Source organism: Saccopteryx bilineata, chromosome 7 (genome assembly GCF_036850765.1).
Source record: "Saccopteryx bilineata isolate mSacBil1 chromosome 7, mSacBil1_pri_phased_curated, whole genome shotgun sequence".
NCBI classification, from domain to species: Eukaryota; Metazoa; Chordata; class Mammalia; order Chiroptera; family Emballonuridae; genus Saccopteryx; species Saccopteryx bilineata.
In genome coordinates, this window is record NC_089496.1 from 23,199,622 (window position 1) to 23,214,766 (window position 15,145).

A 15,145-nucleotide genomic window follows, 5' to 3' on the forward strand; every position below is an offset into this window, starting at 1 on the left:
GAATCAATACTTCTCATCTCTCTCCCTTCCTATCTGTATGTTTAAAAACAAATGAACACAATTCCTGAGAATGGCAATTGCTATAAGGAAATAAAAACAAGGTGAAGTGTTAGAAGGCTGGCTGAAAGAAGTGTGCTCAATTTTTTGAAACCCAAAAGAAAAAACAGAGACACCAGCAAGTACTGGGCCTAGTAGAGCAGTGGTCCCCACCCTTTTTTGGGCCACGGACCGGTTTAATGTCAGAAAATATTTTCACAGACCGGCCTTTAGGGTGGGACGGATAAATGTATCACGTGACCAATACAAGTGTCAAGAGTGAGTCTTAAACGGATGTAACAGAGGGAATCTGGTCATTTTTTAAAAATAAAACTTCGTTCAGACTTAAATATAAATAAAACGGAAATAATGTGAGTTATTTATTCTTTCTCTGTGGACCAGAACCAAATGGCCCATAGACCGGTACCGGTCCGTGGCTCAGGGGTTGGGTACCACTGTAGTAGAGGACAGGCTCTGTAGGAGTGGATTGTGTGGTTACATCAGGGTGAAAGAAGGGGAAATTGAGCACTGTGGTGCTGAGAGTCATCTAAACACTCCCCCTTCCACCCTCCCACTCAGCAAGGCCGAGGCTCTTTCTCTAGTAGGAGACCTGCACACAGGACTTCACCTTCACTGGCTCCCGTTAGCAGAAGGTTTAACCTCTGAGCAGCTGCCTCATCTTAGGTTGAAGTACAGATCATGGTGCCTAGGTCTTGATTCCCCAGGTGGGAACAGCTCAGTAAGAAGTAGAGAATCTAAAAGGAAGGAAAGGGTCTGAGAATCCCAAAGACTTGAGCTGTTTTTCCCCTCTCTCCCAGTCTAAGCTCATGGATCAACTAAAGAGAGATTGGTATTAAAGGAAATTTGAAATATTTTTTCTATGAATGCCTTTCTTTTAAAATTTTAAGTTACTGATGATATGTTTGGGTAAATAAGTACTTGTTTTTTTCATTTTTTTAATGCACATGGTTTACCTATTTAATCAGGGGGAAAGCTGTTTTTATTGTGAGAAAAAATAAAGACAAATACTTCTTTCATAACTCCTTTATCATAGTTTTTTCTGAAACAGTTTTTGAAGACATTATCACTTTCTACATGCATCAAAGTGATATAGTTTGTATATCGGGCTGTTTCAAATTTCTTTTTCTTTCTTTTGTTTTTCTTAAGTGAGAAGAGGGGAAGTAGGCAAGTTCCCACATGCACCCTGACCAGGGATTCAGTGGCAACCCCTGTCTGGGGCTGATGCTAGAATCAACTGAGCTATCCTTAGTGCCCAGGCCGTCGCTTGAACCAGTCGAGTCACTGGCTGTGAGAGGAGAAGGGAGAGAGAAGAGAGAGGGGGAGAGAAGCAGATGGTCACTTCTCATGTGTGCCTTGATTGGGAATCAAACCCAGGACATCCATACACCAGGCCGATGCTTCTAGCCACTGAACCAACTGCCGGAACCTGTTTCACATTTCTTTAGTGATATTTTGGTAGCAGTCGTATATCTGATGCAAAAGAGGCATTTTCATACTCATTGTCTCTTTTTAAATTAGTTTTTTTTTCTTTCTTTGTATCAGGACTGACTGCTTTGATGGTTATTTCAGGATTGTGTTTAATCTGAAAATAGAAGCAGTTTATCTTTATAACAAAAGAGAAAGGCACCTTCATTTTAATCCTTCCTGCAGAAGAAAACACTAGTGTTCACTTGGGACTGAGCGATGTATTGAGATGCTTCACACAACCTAATTATAGTTCTGTTGCAGAGATTCAGAGCAAATGTCTTACATGTTCATGAACGCAGTATGTCTTTCTCTGTCAATAACTATTTTTTTCCAGTGTAACCTATTTAAGTTTAAAACTACATTTTAAAGACACTTAATCTATGCAGATTGCTGTATATTATACCTTTTGTTAATATTTCTATAATCAAATCTTGTTTTACTCAACACAAATGAGGTTGAATGATGGCTATTCTGGGAAAAAAAGCATTTACAAAATAATACCAGGAAATACACAATGCCACCACTAGAAATGAAAGCAGTCCCCAGGTTACGAATGAGATAGGTTCTTTAGGTTTGTTCTTAAGTTGAATTTGTATGTAAGTTGGAACAGGTACATTATTAGTGCAACTTAGACAGATATTTGTCTTAACATAGTGTTTATTTTTACCTTTCTGTGAATATAATTACTTAAACAATTTCAAATACAACCAACCTTAAACAATCTTGGATTACGCAGAAGGTGATGGTCTTGTTGGAGAGGATAGGACTGGTGTTAGAGACAGGGTTTGATTCTGCTGCTGGAGTCAGTTTCTGGAAGTAGGCATCAAGGGAGGCTTGTACAGAGCTTTTCTTTTTCTCATCATAAATGGCCCTGTAGCATCTCAGGCCTTGGTAACTGTGCGGTAACTTAGATGAACCTCTCTGTAACAGGATCTTGTTCCTCTGCTACTTCTGCTTCAGCAAGACAAAAGGCATCAGTTAACTCTTATAGAACACTTTTTCAGCCCTGGCCAGTTGGCTCAGTGGTAGAGTATTGGCCCAGCATATGGATGTCCCAGATTCGATTCCTGGTCAGGGCACACAGGAGAACCAACCAGCTACTTTATCCTTCCCCCTTCCCCTTCTCTCTCTTTCTCTCTCTCTTTCTCTTCTTCCTCTCCCACAACCATGGCTCAGTTAGAGCAAGTTGGCCCTGGGTGCTGAGGATGGCTTCATGGCCTTACCTCAGGCGCTAAAATAGCTCAGTTGCTGAGCAGCAGAGCAATGACCCCAGATGGACAGAGCATCAGGGCTTCTCAGGTGGATTCCAGTTGGGAGGATCCCACTTGGGGCACATGCGGAAGTCTGTCTCTCTGCCTCCCTGCCTCTCACTTAATAAAAAAGAAAAAGGGAACTTTTTCAGTTCTGGTGTTTCTAGGTCCCTGTTTTCTTCCCTAAATATCATCACCTCTGACCTGTGGTGGCGCAGTGGATAAAGCGTCGACCTAGAAATGCTGAGGTCGCCGGTTTGAAACCCTGGGCTTGCCTGGTCAAGGCACATATGGGAGTTGATGCTTCCTGCTCCTCCCCCCTTCTCTCTCCTCTCTCTTCCCCCCTCTCTCTCTCCTTTCTAAAATGAATAAACTAAAAAAAATTTTAAAAAAATGTTATCACCTGCTGCTCTAGTTCCATAAGGTCTTCATTGGTTAGTTCTTTGCCGTGGGAGATGAGTAACTCTATGATATAATTTTCACTGATGTCCAACTGCAGTTGATTACCAGTAGCCCTTATGGCACTCCATTTGTAAGTACCACTTATAGGTGAATCAGGCGTTTGTAACTCAGAATATCTGAGTTTGTAACTCTGAATATCAAGAAATATTTACCCTCTTTGCTGATTTAAGAGAGGTACCTGGAATCTTAAGTTTGAATTTGGAACTCATTTTCTAGAAGCCATGTCATGAGTAGTGTATAATTTATGTACTGGAGTATTACAAATTTAACTATATAAGAACTTGTTAGTCTTTTGCAGAGTAAAATGTGGTTCATAAATTAGCTTAAAAGCAAACTGGACATGCTGATTTGGGGGACTTTTCAAATGACAGTATGGAATTAAATGAAATTTTTTTCTTTTTTAGTTAATAGTAGCTCTATATAGAATAGTTTAGGTTAAATTTTTTCTTCTAGTTAAGTTCATATGGTATCTGTATATGTAGAGGCTCATGGCAGTGTAGCTGAACACCTACATAGGTACAGTAGGCTGTTAATGCAGTGTTGTGTGAAATGTATTGAGCATAAGTTTTCACTATGGTTTTTAAAAGGAATAGCACTACAGCCTGACCAGTAGTGGCACAATAGATAGAGCATTGACCTGAGATGCTGAGGTCCCGGGTTTGAAACCCCAAGGTCACCGGACTGAGCGCAGACTCACCAGCCTTGAGTGTGAGATCATCAACATGACCCGTGGTCGCTGGCTTAAGCCCAGAGGTTGCTGGCTGGGAGCCCAAGGTCGCTGACTTGAGCATGGGGTCATTGGCTTGGCCTGAGCACTCCGGTCAAGGCCTGTATGAGAAACAATCAATGAACAACTAAAGTGCGGCAACTTTACTACAGGTTGATGCTTCCCATCTTTCTTCCTTTCTGTCTCTTTCTCTAAAAAAAAAAGGAATAGCACTGTAGGACTGATTGAGTGATTGAGTGTGTGCTCTGCCACTGTTGAAAAATCTTTAACATCATCATGACTTTTTTTTTTTTTTTTTTTAGTGAGATTTAGGCACACAGGAAGCAAAAAGCGGGAGAGATGAGAAGCATCAACTCATGGTTGTGGCACTTTAGTTGTTCATTGATTGCTTCTCATATGTGTCTTGAATGGAGGGCTCCAGTCAAGCCAGTGACCTTGGGTTTTAAGCCAGCGACCTTTGGACTCAAGCCAGTGACCATGTGGTCATGTCTATGATTCCATGCTCAAGCCAGTGACCCTGCACTCATGCTTATGAGCCTGTGCTCAAGCCAGTGACCTCGGGGTTTCAAACCTGGGTTCTCCTCAGCATCCCAGATCAACACTCTATCCATTGCACCACCATCTGGTCAGACAGTGATTTTTCTTTTTATTTTTTTAATTATTTTTTTCCTGCAGAACATGTTCTGTATAAAAAGAAGCAGAATGAAAACTTTTGATGTTTTATTATTCTACCACTTATAAATAATCCTTGTAACATTGTGCTGATTGTCTTCCACTTTTCATCACTGGAATGACATTTTATATCTTGTTTGTTTTTAACCTGTATTCTTGCTATTACAAACTCATCATGGAAATCATTTTGAATGACTACTGACTATTCTAACTTGTAGATGTTCTGTAACTCCTTTAATGTACATTTGGGTTACGAACATTTTGTTACTTTTATAGCAAACATTGCAAATAACCAGTTATGCCCACATTTATGATTTTACCTTAGAATAGATTCACAGGTTCATGATAGATGCTTGGTTGTTAAATGGTATACCAATTTTTATTTTTACCCACAGAGGACCAGAGGGCCATCTGACTGCAACCTTACCAACATTGAATATTGTCTCTCTCTTTTTTTCTATTTTTAAGACTTGGCCACTTTGCTAGTAGTTAAAAGTAAAGCAATTTTTATGTTTAAATCTTGGCAGAGATTTATACAGTCAAGTCTGTTGCTCGTTTCTGTCAATACACTCATTGCTATTTACGCATTCTTGCTGCAAGGCATCCAGGGAGCAAGAAATTGACCATGTCAACTGAGAAATTATCCCTGGTGAATGGAGCACCAGTCACACAAGTTTTACTAAGAACTGATGAAATGGTTTCCATGATACCAAAAAAACAAAGCAAGAAATAAAGATAATATCTAATTCTAGAATATCTGTAAATCAACTACAGTGGATGAGGTTTGTAACCACCCAGAGCTCTCTAGAGGCTGTGATAAATGCTACCAGACAACATCCTCAATGGTTGTTGTTCTAAGTACTTGGGGATTTCTACTGCTTTTTAGGCTGTAGCCTTTATTCTATGCTTATTGCATGCAGTAAGCATAAATCTGCTTAAAGGATTGAGGTAGATATGTGTATCGATATTAATAATGAAAACGCAATACTGAATTAAAAATTAAAAAGCAGGTTGCCTAGTGATACATATAATGTTATGCCATAATATTATGGCAGCTGTAAGCCACATTTATGGTAGTGATTGCCATAGACAAGGGTGAGGAAATTCAGGGAAGTGTAGTGGGAAGGCATGTCACAGATTATGGGGTAGTTCTTCTTTTGTTTTATTTTGTTTTCAAAAGGACTTGAAACAGGTAAGATAAAAATGTTATCAATAATTGTTTTTCAGTAATAAGACATGTGATTTTATTTTTTATGTTTCCTGTTAAAAGGAAATAAAAGATAAAAGGATAACAAAAGAACAAAAAACCTGACATGATATATCACCTATATGAAAACTAAGGAGCATTAATGAACACTTGAATAAAAATACTGAAATAATGTTTATGATAAAAAGCCTGAACAGCCCTGGCCGGATGGCTCAGCGGTAGAGCGTCAGCCTAGCTTGCGGAGGACCCGGGTTCGATTCCCGGCCAGGGCACACAGGAGAAGCGCCCATTTGCTTCTCCACCCCTCCGCCGCGCCTTCCTCTCTGTCTCTCTCTTCCCCTCCCGCAGCCAAGGCTCCATTGGAGCAAAGATGGCCCGGGCGCTGGGGATGGCGTTTTGGCCTCTGCCCCAGGCGCTAGAGTGGCTCTGGTCGCAACATGGCGACGCCCAGGATGGGCAGAGCATCGCCCCCTGGTTGCCCCATGGTGGGCGTGCCGGGTGGATCCCGGTCGGGCACATGCGGGAGTCTGTCTGGCTGTCTCTCCCTGTTTCCAGCTTCAGAAAAATGCAAAAAAAAAAAAAAAAAGCCTGAACAATATGGCATAGTCACCACTGTCCAAATTAATAGGTACTTTATCATCCCAGTAGCATTCTCTCATCCAAGTAGTAACAGGCCCAACCCCGCTTAGCTTCTGAGATAAGAAGAGACCGGCGTGTTCAGGGTGGTATTGCATAGACCACAGTAGCATTCTAAATTGGATCTTAATAAGTGAAAATGTTTGAGGCTTTAATGATTAAAACTTCCTGAATGAACACAGTTATATTCATATACGACTCATTTGCAAAAAGACTGGATAAAAATACTTGAATTTTAATCATGGTTATCACTCAGCGGTAGGGTTATAGAGGCGTTTTTCTGGTTTGTTTGTTGTTGTTTTTTTGTATTATCCAAATTTTCAAAACTGTAAAGTAAGATGGTCTTGTCATTATAGTCTGATATTTTTATTTTAAAATGATAAGGTGCATGAGCTATGGCATCCTCTTTCCAGTTTAAAAAAGACTTGTGAAAGAGTACTTTGAAGTCCATGATATGGAGCATAAAGAGCTTTTTGCACGTCAATAACCAAACTGAAACTGAAAGATTAAATAAATGATCATCTTATCTTTGATTATAGGCATTTATGGTTTCCTAAGAGTGTAATAGCCAATTAACTTTACTTTTTCTTTTCAAAGCCATATGAAGGATTAAGGCCTCAGGATCTTCGTCGATTGAAGGACATGCTTATTGTGGAAACAGCAGACATGCTGCAGGCCCCACTGTTTACTGCTGAGGCTTTGCTGCGAGCTCATGGTAATAAAACAAATGTTGGGCTTCTGATAACATGTAAACCTTTTAGAGTTGAAAGATGGCTCTTTTTGTTAATTTTAATTCAGAACAGAGTAGTTTGTTAAACAAGCCTGAGGTTTTGGGGCAGTGGTTACTGTACAGAACTTAGTATCTTCATAACAATGTGTATTTTGAAGTACTTATGAACTGGCTATAATTATAGAAGAGAGCCTGACCAGGAGGTGGCACAGTGGATAGAGCATCAGCCTGGGATGCTGAGGACCCAGCTTGGAACCCCCCAAGGTCACCGGCTTGAGCACCAGCTCACCTGGCTTAAGCACAGGGTTACCAGCTTGAGCACGGGATCATAAACATCACTCTGTGGTCACTGGCTTGACCAAGGAGTCGCTTGCTCACCTGGAGACACACACACACACACCATCAAGGCACATAAGATGAGCAAGCCATCAATGAATAACTAAGGTACCACAACTATGAGTTGATGCTTCTCATCTCTCTCCCCTCCTGTCTGTCTCTCCTCCTCTCTCTCTCTCTCACTCTCTCTCTCTCTATCTCACTTAAAAAAATCATACAGTAGAAATAGGAAATTTCAACTTAAAAATCAAGCTACTAGCCTGACCAGACGGTGGCGCAGTGGATAGAACATCAGACTGGGATGCCAAGGACCCAGGTTCGAGACCCCGAGGTCACCAGCTTGAGCGCAGGCTCATCTGGTTTGAGCAAAAGCTCACCAGCGTGGACCCAAGGTCGCTGGCTGGGGTTACTTGGTTTGCTGAAGGCCCGCAGTCAAGGCACATATGAGAAAGCAATCAATGAACAACTAAGGTATCGCAACGCGCAATGGAAAACTAATGATTGATGCTTCTCATCTCTCCATTCCTGTCTGTCCCTGTCTATCCCTCTCTTTGACTTTCTGTCTCTGTAAAAAACAAAAAAACAAAACAAAACAAATCAAGCTACTAAATCAACTTATAGGTTGCCTAATTTTAGAAATGTGTCTGATTTGAGCAGAGTTGAAAGTTGGAATCCATAGTCTTGGTCCTGGTTTTGTTTTTGTGGGGGGTTTTTGTTTGTTTGTTTGTTTTTTATTATTCATTTTTAGAGAGGAGAGAGAGACAGAGAGAGAGAAGGGGGGAGGAGCTGGTAGCATCAACTCCCATATATGTCTTGACAGGCAAGTCCAGGGTTTCAAACCAGCGACCTCACCATTTCCAGGTTGACGCTTTGTCCACTGTACTGCGCCACCACAGATCAGGCATTGGTCCTGGTTTTAACATTTTTCCTAAAGTCAATTAAATACTTAATTTAACAGTTGTGTTATTAGTATTGTGTAAAAACTATTTCCCACCATGAAATGCACAAAGCGGAACTGTAGAGTCAACATAAGAACATACTATTCCTCTTAAGGTTTTTGTTTCTTTGTTTCTCTGTTTGTTTGGAGGACATTACTCACTTTACTGAGGAAAGGTACTCAGCTTATCTGAAGTTCTCTGATACTCAGGTAGCCATTCTGAGAGTTGTCACAGGCTGAGATGAACCCTCTCGTTACACACTTGGTATTTGACATTTAGGCTGGTTTCAAATACAAATTTTTTCTGATTTAAAAATTAATTTTAAAAAGATAAAGGTAAATGGCCATTTCAGTTTAGTCATTTTGAGACTTACCTATTTTAACTATAAATCTTTATGTAATCTATACTAAAATAGAATGTCAACTTCCAAAAATTTTATGTAATTATTTGATCAGAAGAAAATTTAAAAGTCCATATTTCATCATCCCTTGACCTCCATTGAATAATGTGGTATATAACCCTCCAAAACTGCTACCTTTAACATTAATATTTCTTGAGGTTCTGTACTTGACACTCTTTTCCACTTTATATACCAGTGACTCCTAAATTTTGGCATAAATAAGAATTGCCTGGGGAACTAACCAGAGATTCCTAGGATTAATTCCAGAAAGTCTAAGTCATTAGGTGAGAATAAGGCATAAAAAATGTGTTGTAAACAAGCCTACCAAGTGGATGGCTCTCTGATGTGCTGTGCACATTTATCTAATGAAACAAATGGTTTCAAACACCACTGAACGATAAAGGGTATATCTACAACCTGACTTTAATAAGGTAATCAAGGCTGTATTTCTAAAGCCCATTTAGCATTTCTCCTCAATCTAAGCGTATATGTACCTGACCTCATCATTTCTCCTGCTGTCTTGATACATGGGCATAGAACATTCATCTAATTACTCTAGCCAAAACTTGAAAGTCAGACTTGACTCCTCCATTTCTTATATTTGGCCAGTCTTCTCATTCTCTTCCTAAATATCTCTCTTCCTGCTCCCACCATCCCTAGTTGTTTCTGTACCCACTGCCCCCACCTTAAATTCAGGCTGTCATCATTTTTCATTTAACTGTAGTCTCTCAAATCCTAGTTTCTAGTGTTTCCTTTCATCCTTCACTCTGTTAATTATTTTCTCTTGCTATTAGACTTTTTTTAAAACGCAGATTTAAGCATCTTGCTCCCCTGTTGTAAATCCCCTCACCAGCTCTCCTCAGACTTGCACCCACCCAGAGTCCCTAGTAGACCTTCAGAACCAGGTTCCTTCACCTGGCTGCCAGTCTCCCCATTTCTTCACTTACCCACTCTTCCTTGTCTTTAGAAATTGCCTCTTCCAGGAAACCTTTTCTGCTCATTTGATCCTAAGTCTGCATTGAGTCCCTTCCTGTCTGTTCCCATTATATTCTATGCACATGAGTCATCTACTTAGACTGTAACATTGTGATAATCTATTTGCTTTTCTGTATTAACCTGGGAGCTCTTAGAGGGCACCTTTTGTTGGTTTTGTTTTGTTTTCTTTCTTCAATATCTGACATACATTAAGTCCTCAGAAATAGTAATAGAATGAATAGGTAATATTCCTGAAATGTTACTTACATATTTTTTGAAAATTCACCTTTTTATTATAAATTACATTTCTTCATTGCTATCTTTTCAAACTTGAAGTAAATCCTTTGTAGACAAATTTAGATCTGGGTCAAAAATGAAATTTAGAAATTCAGAATAACTTTTAAAATAATAGAATTTAAAAATAAAGTATTTTCTTTTTAGCCTGACCTATGGTAGCACAATGGATAAAGCATCGACCTGGAACACTGAGGTCACCAGTTTGAAAACCTGGGCTTGCCTGGCCAAGGCACATATGGGGGTTGATGCTTCCTGCTCTTCCCCCCTTCTCTCTCTCTCTCTCCCTTTCTCTTTCTTTAAAAAATGAATAAATAAAATCTAATAAAAACAAAAATAATATTTTCTTTTTATAGAGTAATACTGCTTAATAGTCATTATATAAAAACTTGTAAAGAAACACAGATTCCCTTAAATTGTGTTTTTTTAGGGTTTCACAGCACCAGAGGGTACATTTAAATATAATGTAGAGCCGGTAGAAAAGAGGAAGCTGTCTGTTAATGGGGAGACATGACACAACAGTTGTATTAGTCAGGGTAGGCTAACTGCTGAATGAAAAGTCTCAGTTCAAACACAGTAAACATTTATTAATCATGTATGGTTAAGAGTTTCTATTTATGGTTAAGAGTCAAATAGGGACTCTGTTCCACTCATTTATTCAAGGACCCCTAACTAATGGAGACTTTGCCATCTTATACAAAGTAGGTTTCTGGGATTAATTTCCTTGGGATTATTGCCACTCCAGCCAACCAGTCAGAAGGGGGGGGAAGCTTGGAGAAAGAAACGTGGGAAATTTTTGAGCCAGTCAGGAAATGGCATGAAACACTCTTGCACTTATTCCATTGGCCAGAATTCAGGTACATGGCCTCACTTAGCTGCAAGCAACAGTTCTACACTGTAGCATTTTGTATATCCCAGCCATTTCTGCCATAGATATCGGCATTCAGCTAGGTAATATAATGTATTATAACTCTTAAGTTACAGTATTTTATAGAATCTAAGGTTAAGTTTATCAGCAATTTTATTGTAATTAGAAGAAACATTTTCATCTCTGTGTACACATTATATCATCGGGCATTATTAAATGATTAGCTCCATTTTTACTCCATTGATATTTTTCTAAGTTACTTCTTTTACATAATAGAGATCAATTCTAGTAAAGTGATATCTAATTGACTTTTCTTATCTGTGATAAGTTTTCTGATAACTTAAGAATTCTATATTCATTTGCCTTTTAAGTCATAAAATAGAAGCTAATGCAGGTTTCAAATGAACATCTCTTCTGTATTGTTACTATAAGTAATATCAGTGACATTTGATAATTAAATAAGATATACAGAGATAAATGGTGTTAGTAAATAAAATAGAAAGTGTGCAGAGCTACAATTTATACTAATTGCTCTCAAAACCAGGACAGGCTGTGTTTGAGAGCTATTAAACAGAACTGTTTGGAAGATTTATAGATTGTATCCTTGGTAACATTCATTCATCTTTACACAGGAAAACTGATTTGAGTATTATATTATCTGTTGTCAAATTTAGTCCCAAAGTAATGAAATTGATCTTTGATTAAGCAGAAGATAAAAATATTTGGCAATATTAGCTAAGTAGTAACTGAATTTTAAGGAGGACTCTGTTAAGAATAGAAAGGTCATTCTCTGAGCATTTCCTCAGTAATAAAAGTAACATATAATTGAATACTACCTAATGAGAAAATAAAATTTACAAGATATGAGACCAAGGCTAATTTTGCTTGTGCTTAGAGTACATTATATTGAAGTATTTTTTAAAGCTCTGTTGGAGGCTCATCCTCTTCTGTAGGCGTTACACCGGTAGTTCAAACTGCTCTTCTCACTGCACTATCTTTCTGCAGAATGATACCCTTGCCTAGCAGGGCTTCTATAGGCATAGAGTTCTCCCTCTGGACTAGCCCTCTTTCTTTTTTTTTTTTTGTAACATTTTTTTAATTGCTGAGTTTTCTTTTTTTTTAACCATTTTATTTTATTTTATTTTATTTTATTTACAGAAACAGAGAGAGAGTCAGAGATAGGGATAGATAGGGACAGACAGACAGGAACGGAGAGAGATGAGAACCAGCAATCATTCGTTTTTCATTGCGACATCTTAGTTGTTCATTGATTGCTTTCTTATATGTGCCTTGATCGTGGGGCTACAGCAGACCGAGTAAACCCCTTGCTCAAGCCAACGACTTTGGGTCCAAGCTGGTGAGTTTTGCTCAAAACAGATGAACCCGCGCTCAAGCTCCGACCTCGGTGTCTCAAACCTGAGTCCTCCACATCCCAGTCCAACACTCTATCCACTGCGCCACCCCCTGTCAGGCTGGACTAGCCCTCTTTTTTATGAAAGCTATACCTTTATATATAACTGCCTGTTTAAAAGCACAGAAGATGATTTGACTTTGGGTGGTAGGCACAAATTGCAATATACAGATGATGTGTCATAGAATTGTATACTTGACACCTATACAATTTTATTAACCCCAATACATTTAATTAAAAAGAAAAAATAAATGAATAACTAAATAAAAACACATCCGGGATATCTCCAAAGTGCCATAAACTTCTCATGTCTAAAAACTAAAAACCATGTTCTTCCACCTTTACCTGATTCTGTAACATTCCCTATTTACGTAGAGAGCAACACCAACCAACTGGGTAAACCTGAGACACTAACTTTGACATTTCCTGTCCTTTAGATTTTATATCTTATTTTCACCAAATTGTCAGTTTCCTCTCTCAAATTATAAACTTCTCCCTTTCTCTTCATCGACGCTGCAACCACCCACCTAGTCTTAGCTGCCATCGTCTCTCACTTACACGACCCAGTCTTGCCCTGTCCAGTCTTTCATTTGTTTTCCAAACTATAGTCAGACTGATCTTTTCAAATGTAATCATGAGAACCTGCCCTTTTTTTTTTTTTTTTTTTACAGAGACAGAGAGTGAGTCAGAGAGAGGGATAGACAGGGACAGACAGACAGGAACAGAGAGATGAGAAGCATCAATTATTAGTTTTTCATTGCGCATTGCAACACCTTAGTTGCTCATTGATTGCTTTTCTCATATGTGCCTTGACCACGGGCCTTCAGCAGACCGAGTAACCCCTTGCTGGACCCAGCGACTTTGGATTCATGCTGGTAGGCTTTTGCTCAAACCAGATGAGCCCGCGCTCAAGTTGGCGACCTCGGGGTCTCGAACCTAGGTCCTCTGCATCCCAGTCTGACGCTCTATCCACTGCGCCACCGCCTGGTCAGGCCACCTCTTTTGATTATTAGAAATGAAAGGAAATTTTTACCAAATTGTGATAGACATGATTGTTATCCATGGAAGATTATAAAAGTCTAAATTCAGTTTTTAAATATTAACGAATATAACAGACCTGAATATTAATTTCCAATTGCTACTTTATAAAAAAATTTCCTTCTTTGGATGGCCTGTATCTCTAATTTATCCTCATCTTCTTTTACTATTATGAAGCTCTTAAAACATCCTATTTTCTGTTTTCTTACACATATTCATTTTGTTTTTCTTAAAGACTGGGACAGGGAAAAATTACTTGAAGCTTGGATGTCCAACCCAGAGAACTGCTGCCAACGATCAGGTGTTCAAATGCCAACTCCACCACCAAGTGGGTACAATGCCTGGGACACACTCCCTTCTCCAAGAACCCCAAGGACTACACGCTCTTCTGTCACCTCTCCAGATGAAATAAGTTTATCTCCTGGGGAATTGGACACCAATTTGGTATGGTTTGGTATTCAATGTACTTCCCATAGTTTTCTGTTTAACTTTTCCTCTTTTTTTCTGAAGTGAGAAGTGGGGAAGCAGAGAGTCAGACTCCTGCATGCTCCCGACCAGGATTCACCCAGCATGCCCACTAGGGGGCGATGCTCTGCCCATCTAGGGTGTGGCTCCATTACAACTGGAGCCATTCTAGCACCTGAGGCAGAGGCCATGGAGCCATCCTCAGTGCCCAGGCCAACTTTGGTCCAATGGAGCCTTGGCTGTGGGAAGGGAAGAGAGAGATAAAGAGAAAGGAGAAGGGGAGGGGTGGAGAAGCAAATGGGCGCTTCTGCTGTGTTTCCTGGATGGGAATCGAACCTGGGACCTCCACACGCCCGGCTGATGCTCTACCACTGAGCAAACCGGTCAGGGCCTGTGTTTAACTTTTTAATTATTTAATACTGTTTCTAGACCCTCTGGTCACATTCTTTTTTTTTTTTTTTTTTTTTTTTAAATGTTTTTTATTTTTAACTATTCTTTTTTTAATTTTTTATTTATTCATTTTAGAGAGGAAGGGAGAGAGAGAGAGAGAGAGAGAGAGAAGGGGGAGGAGCAGGAAGCATCAACTCCCATATGTGCCTTGACCAGGCAAGCCAGGGTTTTGAACCGGCAACCTCAGTGTTTCCAGGTTGACGCTTTATCCACTGCGCCACCACAGGTCAGGCAGGTCACATTCTTGTAATTGAATCCTCTACCTTTCTTAAAGGATTCCATTATTTCACACTTTGTTAAAATTTGTTATCACAGAATATCTTTGTGATCTCTGAATTACGGACTGAAAAACAGAAGTTTCTTTTCTCATTTCAAAACAGAAAATATAAAAATAGTTCAGGAAAACCACTTAATATATTTCTACTTAAAAGCTCTAGTTGCTTAAAGTTTTTACTCTACCATACTGAAATATTAAAAGTTGAGCTTGTATAGGCACTCAAACCTAAAATATGAAAATATGTTTTATATTTTCTTAAGGCATTGATACTATATTGATAATTATGTATTTGTTTTAGTAAAGCCTCTGGCATTTGTTATCTAGATATATTTCCATAATAAATGTTATTGAGAAACAGTACTGCCTTTGTCTGCATTTTTAGTTAGCATAACATTGGTATACTATTAAGGGAAATTTTGATGTTTCTTGAATGATTCAGCCACTCAAAATATCTAGGCCTTACTAGAAAACAAATTCCTACTTTT

General features: G+C 39.1%; 1 protein-coding gene across 5 annotated transcripts in view; it reads left to right on the forward strand.

Annotated features, from left to right (window-relative positions):
* Positions 1-15,145, forward strand: part of ANKIB1 (ankyrin repeat and IBR domain containing 1) — a 183,382-nt gene that overhangs the window by 115,190 nt on the left and 53,047 nt on the right. For all 5 annotated transcript variants that reach the window (XM_066239793.1, XM_066239797.1, XM_066239794.1 and 2 more), the window contains 2 exons: positions 7,076-7,193; positions 13,704-13,912. In XM_066239793.1, coding sequence (XP_066095890.1) covers positions 7,076-7,193; positions 13,704-13,912 — 327 coding nt within the window. The remainder of the gene's footprint in view (positions 1-7,075; positions 7,194-13,703; positions 13,913-15,145) is intronic.